The sequence below is a fragment of the Vanessa atalanta genome, chromosome 9, assembly GCF_905147765.1.
Source record: "Vanessa atalanta chromosome 9, ilVanAtal1.2, whole genome shotgun sequence".
NCBI lineage: Eukaryota > Metazoa > Arthropoda > Insecta > Lepidoptera > Nymphalidae > Vanessa > Vanessa atalanta.
Genome location: NC_061879.1, coordinates 3,096,573 through 3,105,252, shown reverse-complemented (window position 1 = coordinate 3,105,252; position 8,680 = coordinate 3,096,573). Strand labels below are relative to the sequence as shown.

Below are 8,680 nucleotides of genomic sequence, written 5' to 3'. Positions count from 1 at the left end.
GCCAAGTCCAATATATATATATACATATATAATAATATATATATATATAATGATATATACCTTGGTTGTTGACTTCAACGACAAAAGAAGTGAGATCTAAATGATTGCCAAGTACAATGGTCCTTCCTGAAATTTATTTATAACTACATAAAATATCATTTCTTCTTATAACTTAGGATAATATATTGTTGCCTAAGGTCTGTCTGTAATGTAAATGTTTCTGGTATGTTTAAACTTTTTAAGTTATACATCTAAAGATGCGTTATGAATAAATTATGAGAATGAATTTGCTAGTTAAACCGCCGATTAAGAGACAAATTACTAGAAATAGACAACTTGAAATCAAATTATTTTACATGTTTATTTTATTATGGATATAAATTGTTAATGTTTAAATGTGCGACTGTCATGTGAGAATCAAATAAAATATATTACATTCAATTATTTTATTGTTAAAAAATAGATTATTATTTATTGTAATAAATTATTGACATGTACTTCTTCTTCAACTTCAACTTCTCGCGTACATAAATTTACGAGCACTTTTTTATTTAATTTTATATTGCAGTGTAGTTTAAAAGAAAAATGTTTTATGTGATATTTTCAAGTTGTTAAGTTAATTTTATGTATATAAATTGTTTCTTCAAAGAACTTACCAATTAATGTGCAATAATAAATAAAACTTAGTATTTCAAATTTTATTGTTATTAGAACCAAATGTGTGCGTAAAAATTGTCGCCTGCGATTGAAATTTTACTTACTACGCTTAAGTAAGTGGTACCTACCCTGACGAGCTGGCACACAGACCCTGCCACCAAGATAAAATATTATTGTAATAAATAAATAAATAAATAAATATTGGACAACATCACACACATTACTCTGATCCCAATTTAAGTAGCTACAGCACCTGTGTTATGGAAAATCAGAAGTAACGACGGCACCACATACACCCAGAACCAAGACAACGATAAAAACCAATGAAATTTTCTACATCGACTCGGCCGGGAATCGAACCCGAGACCTCGGAGTGGCGTACCCATGTAAATCCGTGAACATACTAATCGACCACGGAGGTCGTCAAATTATTATAAATTATTGGCATAAGTATGTCATGTCCTTATAAAATAATATATAGGTAAGTCTTATTGCCTTCACTAGTTCATAGGTTAATCCCAGGGGATCGGAATTGTGATTTAACAGGAATGGTTATGGTTATGGTTTGTACAGTTGCATTTTCAATTGATATAAATTTATTATTAAGGCTTTAATGCAAATAATTCTTATGTAAATAAAATGGTTTTAAGAAGAATGCTCATTATTCTAATTCATACCCAAGTAAAATAGCTTAATAAGTTTTCACACAATGTTGTCTTAGATTTTTAGGTACTCCAACCGGCGATGTTAAAATAATTAATATACGCGATTAAATCCGTTAAAAACTAGTTTTATTTCAAAGTTTTCACACATAAAATAGTTAGAACTGGCGTTCCACAGGGAACTATTTTTGGTCCTCGTCTGTTTTTGATATAATATATTAAAGATTGGCTTTTTTAAATAAACAGTATGAGTAATATTGTAAGATGATAATATTGTGATACATGAATACTTTTTAAGGTTGTTACAATGTAAAAGCGATAAAGAATATCACGGCTACAGACATTATCTTCTAAAATATGATTTAAAATAAATTTAAATTTATTTTTTTACAGAGACAACAAATATGTATTCAACTATTAAATAAAAAACTAGCGACCCGCCCCGACTTCGCACGGGTGCAATGCTTATACTAAATTTACTACAGAATGTCTTACATGATGAGCCGAGATGGCCCAGTGGTTAGAACCCGTGCATCTTAACCGATGATTTCGGGTTCAAGCCCAGGCAGGCACCACTGAATTTTCATGTGCTTAATTTGTGTTTATAATTCATCTAGTGCTCGGCGGTGAAGGAAAACATCGTGAGGTAACCTGCATGAGTCTAATTTCAACGAAATTCTGCCACATGTGTATTCCGCCAACCCGCATTGCAGCAGCGTGGTGGAATATGCTCCAAACCTTCTCCTCAGAGGGAGGCCTTTAGCCCAGCAGTGGAAAATTTACAGGCTGCTAATGCTAAAAAAATAAAAATGTCCCTGCATTTTGAATCTGTGTCTTCGACAATATTCATTAAAATTACATGCTGTAAAGAGACATATTTAGGGTACTTAATTGGATAAGGATTAATGCTGTATTGCTTAAAATCGCTTCGATAATAAACCATTGTTTTTCGTAAAAAGTAAAGGATAAAAAATATTTATTATGGATTATCCCTAAGAGACAGACGTATACTATCGGGACTTTTTTGAAGAGCTCTTTAAGGGGACTACATGAGCTAAATGCAAGTTTTATAATGCAAAAAAGTATATGATCCAATGCAGTAAACCAAATGAAAAAAATATATGATAATCTTCAGGATACATGCTAAGTATTTGTTATTTTGAAAACATGATGTAATTAATTTGGTACGATAGAAAAAAATCACAAAGTTACCTCTAAAAAGATCTTTTAATCAATAATAACTATACTTATATACGTTCCATAATTCTGGTTTTTTGTCAGATTATTCTACAAGCAATATACTATTTAACCTGGGTGTCACTTTTTTAATAAAATCAATAGATTTTTTTTAAATCCGATATTCTTATTTTCGAACAAAATGCGTACGCATGTGTGCGTAAACGCCGTGTACAGACAATGCCGGCCGAGGCCTGATGCTATACAGACGTGTCGATCTTTTCGCCGCATCATTCATTACGTTACGAGATATTTTTTTGTAATTTTAATTGTAAATTCATTGTTTCATGTTTTCTTATAATAATTTTATTCTTTCTTGTAAATAAATATATTAAGTTAAAATAGTGTAGTAGTAATTAGGCATTTGTTTTTTTATTATATTATTTGTTATAAATTTTAATTGTGTAAATATGGGAAATAAAGTGAAACGCGTGAGGAAAATTAAAAAACGTTTATATAAATCAAGCGCCGAACATACATATGAACGATATTAAAAGGTAAGAGTATTTAATTAGTAAACATATTTTTTTTTTTATAAATTATGAATATTGAAAACATCTATTAGAAAAATGTGCAATCAGTTCGCATATAATCAGATTTTTCGAGCCATTCTTAATAATTACGATAGAGTATTTGGTCAAAGGAAGGAAAACATCAATTGACTTTCATGGGGATCAAGTGACTACATTCGATCCCCATGAACTCGAAACATTTTTTTTTCATTATAACTACTATGACATATTAAGATACATATTTTTTAAAAACATAATTTTATAATTAATAAAAATGTAATTACTAACATATATTTATTTTTTTACAGAATAAAGAAAGTCGAAAACAATAACACGGAAGCTATTTATATTGCGTAAGAGTTTAATTTTATCGATTGTTTATAATAAGAATTAAAGTTATGTATGAACTAATTTTAATAATAATAAAAAAAAGTAAAGTCTTAACAAAAAAAATGTAATTGTTGTGAACCAGAGAACTAGAATATTTAGAAGTGTCATTTGTACATAATTCATAAATTTAAATTTTTTTGTAACGTCCGCCATATTGGATTGAATATAGCAGCAATTCATGAATCGTGCATTGTCATCGAGATTAAATATGTGTGCCAACTTTCAGCTGAAAGTGGATGTAATATTTATTCCAAGATTCCAGGACATATGTAATAACATTAATACATACAAGTGAAATTAAATAGAAAAATTTAAAAAAGAAATTAACACTAAATGTTTTTTTTTGTAGTACTAAATATAAATAAAAATATTTTAAGTTTAATTAAATCAGTTTTATTTTTTAATCATTTTCGAATAACAGTCAAAAGCAATATAAATAATTCTAATATCCTATCTATTTTTATGAGATTTATGATTAAACCTATTATGATTAACCTTTCATTCATCAATGATTCAACCAAATCGAATTGACAACATTTTTTTCTAGTAAATATTTAGATTTTTTTTTTTAAATTGAATATATATTTTTTCTTTATGAACCAATATTAATAAAACGAACAAATACTACGCTATATGTTACCCCACGGTCACTACACTACAGATTTCGAACACTTACGATTTTATTATATAAATAGATCATTAAACTTTTATAAAATGTTAAAAATTGGTATGTTTCAATATTTAGTATAAGAACTAATTGTGGTATAATAATATAAATAATAGAAAAAAAAGGTTAAAACTAACTGTCTATTTTATTGTATACGAAATATAAATAAAAATATTGTAAGTTTAATTGAATCAGTTTTATTTTATAATCATTTGTTAACTAACATCGAAAGAAATAAAAATAATTCTGTTGTCCTATCTATTTTTTATGAGATTTATGATTGATCTTACGTCGCTCGGTTTGGCGCCATCTATTAGAATATTTGGGCGTAATCTCGTTACCTCGCTTAACCCTTAGTACACGGGATTGCCGTTTTTGTCGATTTTGTAAGTGTGTGCGTGCGATTCTCAAGGGCACTTAGCTCTTGTAGTCCCCTTAAGGTGTACAATACTGTAGTACATTATTATGATCTATCTCGTAGGGTTCAGCCAGCGTTTGTCACTTCAGAAACCTCTAAAATGATTAGTGTTTCTCTACTATATTGTGCATCTATTATACATATAAACCTTCCTCTTGGATCAATATATCTATTAAAAAATTCGCATCAAAATCCGTTGTGTAGTTTATAAAGATCTAAGCATACATAGGGACAGACGGCGGTAAGCGACTTTGTTTTATACTATGTAATGATAATGATTACACACATTATATACGTCAAGTCAGTTATTCACGTAAATGTGTATGAAAATCTATATGTTGAAGGCATTTTCACAAAAGTTTTTTAATTGTTTAGATAGCAGCGATAACTGATGACGACTAGTCATATCTGCAATATAGTGATGTATGGAAGGCTCTGATAAAGATAATTATAAATTTTAAAGGTGAAACATATTAACATTGTTATTTTAACAATCAAACACCTCTTAATATTTTTAGTCCATTAGTATTTTTTTTTAAATATTTTCTAATGAGTGCCATTTAAATATGGGGAAAGAATTGTGTTTACTGGTCTTATTTATAATTCAGATATTTGTTGCAAATGCTTCATCTGGTAAGAGATCGAACATTTAAATATATTTTTAATTTAATTTACTATATAACTTACTTTGTAAATAAAGACTACATTTTTATATATATAATATACATTTTTGGCTTCAGACAATCAGCTTTTTTTTCATACTTTCATAATAAATAATGTGAGAGTTTTAAAACTTCATTATAAAATATTCCTTTGCATGTTTTAGTATCTAATGTCCGTTTAGTCGACCACACTAGCTATGCCATATCCATTATACAAGAAACGATGCGAAGAGTTGAAAAAAGTTACTGGTGTAGTCTAAGAGTAGAAGATGTGATTATTAATATAAGGTTAGATTATTAAAACTATGCCATATCTTCTTCTTGCAAATGTCAAATCACTTATGTCAGAAAGAGACAAATCGGTGTTTAACAATACAACTATTAAATAGATAACGCTAACGCAACTTGTGTTAGGTCAATATATTTTTGACTAAAAACGCCTTAAGCTAGTCCTCATCGTTACTTTCCGTCGGGAATGATATTTAAAACTGAGGCTCGTGATATACGAAACTTTTGTATTTTAAAATCTAAAATTGTCTATAATATTTATAATTTTTGTCGTTTACCAACTGATGGTCTCTGCTTAGCTCGTCTACTATTCGTTACTGTAGTGTCACAGATTGCTTTAAATGATCAAAAAACCAGTTAGTCTGTAAAAGTTGAGCTAAAATGTGTTTAATTACAAATAATAAGTAATACTTATGAATGTTACAGCGAAAATATACTAGGCGTGCCAACGTCAGCTGACGTTGAATTTACCAACGGTTTCTTGGTATCACTTCGAAGCATAGATATAGTGAGGAGCACTGTGCAACAGGTATGGTTGCCACATCGAGGGAACACAACAACTGTCGAAGTGCGTGCTACGATGAGAATGCTTGACGCTATCATTGGATTTGACGTTGCTGCCAAAGTGCAAAACGGCATTTACCGATCGACAGGAACGATTCGGTACCCAGAAATCCAGTTTCCATTTGTGGTAAAATATTCTATATAATTCTTTGTACTTATTTATCCGTCTAACATGTATATTTTAGTTATATGTGTTGAACAATAATTAATTTCAATTCTAAGGTTAAGTGAGTAATTAGTAACAGTCTATTTACTGGTGGAAAAATGTGTTCTGTGTTTTAAGAGAGATGGTTTAGAGGTTATTCCACTACACAGCTCCAGTTTAATGGATTCGCAGTAATCTCAATATCGTTCAACAGTCACGTGTTTGATAATAGAGTGCTGATTGTTTCCATTAACTTAACTTGAGATCTAATTGATCATCTCAGCTTACTACTAATAAACTAACCATAAATATAGTCGCACGTTTTTCAGATAGTTAAAAATTTATTTACGGATGACATAACAGTAGGCGTGCGTAGTAATTTGGTGAGAACATCAAATCTTATGCAGTTTACACCAGAAGACGAGATAAGCAAAATCGCAACAGTTTTAGTAAGTATATTCAATTGAAAGTATTAGATAATTTGTAAGTATAAATAAATAATTTTGTGGAGTCGCCATTATCGTGACGATGTTTGTAATGTAAAACTGGTTAATAATTCCGTATAATTTTAATTAAATGGAACATAATGTTATCGTTCAAATAAATTAACATATTTATTTGTTTTATAAAAAAACAAAACCCTAAATATGTTTATCCGTTTCGATTAACTTTTTTAAATTATTATTTTTTAGTTTGACTGGAACTGCACAGCTGGCAGCGTCTTAAGCTGGGCTACTGACATATTCGCCCCAATCACTCTCGGCCTCGCAATGAATGAAATTGAATTTCCTAGAATTTGCTACAATTGCAATGCTTAATAAATATTTTTTTAATACATACAAATATTTTTTATAAACTACGCTAGCAATGCCCACCCAACGTCGCCTGTCTCTATTTATATAGCAATTAAAACTATACTAAGGAGTCGAGATGGCCCAGTGGTTAGAATGCGTGCATCTTAACCGATGAATTCGGGCTTAAACCCAGGCAGGCACCACTGAATTTTCATGTGCTTAATTTGTTTTTATAATTCATCTCGTGCTCGGCGGTGAAGGAAAACATCGTGAGAAAACCTGCATGTGTCTAATTTCAACGAAATTCTGCCACATGTGTATTCCGCCAACCCGCATTTGAGCAGCGCGGTGGAATATGCTCCAAGCCTTCTCCTCAAAGGGAGAGGAGGCCTTTAACCCAGCAGTGGGAAAATTTACAGGCTGCTAATGCTAATGCTAATGCTAAAGCTTTACTTAAAAATATATTTACTTAAAATAGTTTGTTGATGTAGCGCTATTTCGACATAAAATTGATTGTATTAAAATAAATGCTAAATAAAATAATCTAACTTTTATGGTACTTAATCGGTCAAACGGTATTACAATTTATCAATCTCAAAAAGATATACTAACATGTTATTTTACACAAAGATAAACACTATTTCTGTGCGTGAAAAATATTTATAAAAATAAATAATAAATGATGATACTTATCAACAACTTGTGAGCCGAGATGGCCCAGTGGTTAGAACGCGTGCATCTTAACCGATAATTTCGGGTTCAAACCCAGGCAGGCACCACTGAATTTTCATGTTTTTCAATTCTGCCACATGTGTATTCCGCCAACCCGTATTGGACAGCGTGGTGGAATATGCTCCAAACCTTCTCCTCAAAGGGAGAAAAGGCCTTTAGTCCAGTAGTGGGAAAATTTACAGGCTGCTAATGCTAAAAAAAAGTACTTATCAACACGAGATTATTTAGATGATGAAAATTTATGGGCTAGAAATTGTTGACCCTCAGGCAGGATTTACTTTCAATTTAATTGTATTTGATTGACATAACTTTGTAATTGAGATCAGAAAGGAGCGGCGTGAAACCAGGCAAGACCTCATTAGTCTAAGTTTCTTGCTGGTCCATTTTAGTTGAATCTTCATTCCTGACCTATGGTAGACATACATTAAATATAATCCTCTAAAAAACGATTCGATGCTTTTTTCCTTGAATAAAGTATAAATATATTTTATGTTATAGGGGGCAAACGAGCAGGAGGCTCACCTGATGGAAAGTGATTAACACCGCCCATGGACATCTGCAACACCAGTGGGCTTGCAGGTGCGTTGTCGGCCTTTAAGGAATGAGTACGCTCTTTTCTTGAAGGTCCCCAAGTCGTATCGGTTCGGAGAAATCGCCGGCGAAAGCTGGTTGTGCGAGGCAGAAGATGTCTTAAAAATCAATTTTGACCAATATTTTGCTCTAGACTTTGCCCACTTGGGTTTACATACAGTGTTTCCTTATCTGTACACCTGATTCTTCTTAAAAGTTCTTTATGATTGGTTGAGTAGTTAAGGCGAAAAGAGTAACAAATAATCAAACATAAAACTTCCACATTTATAATGTAACAGGATTAAAGTGTTAAATAATTTGAGTATCAGATCGCAATTCGATATCATATCAATTACATCCTGATATACTTATATGTGTAATGC

The 8,680-nt window shown here is 30.9% G+C and overlaps 1 protein-coding gene across 1 annotated transcript; it reads left to right on the top strand.

The window, feature by feature from the left end:
- Positions 1 to 5,427: 5,427 nt before the first annotated feature.
- On the top strand, positions 5,428 to 7,019 carry LOC125066392. Its single transcript, XM_047674455.1, has 4 exons — positions 5,428 to 5,492; positions 5,919 to 6,183; positions 6,531 to 6,650; positions 6,894 to 7,019. Exons 1-4 carry the CDS (start codon positions 5,428 to 5,430, stop codon positions 7,017 to 7,019), a joined length of 576 nt encoding a protein of 191 aa, XP_047530411.1.
- Positions 7,020 to 8,680: the final 1,661 nt, after the last annotated feature.

Coding starts and splice junctions, on each gene's coding strand:
- LOC125066392 (XM_047674455.1), top strand. CDS start 5,428: ATGCGAAGAGTTGAAAAAAGTTACTGGTGTAGTCTAAGAGTAGAAGAT. Junction 5,493..5,918: donor GATGTGATTATTAATATAAG/GTTAGATTATTA, acceptor TGAATGTTACAG/CGAAAATATACTAGGCGTGC. Junction 6,184..6,530: donor AAATCCAGTTTCCATTTGTG/GTAAAATATTCT, acceptor CACGTTTTTCAG/ATAGTTAAAAATTTATTTAC.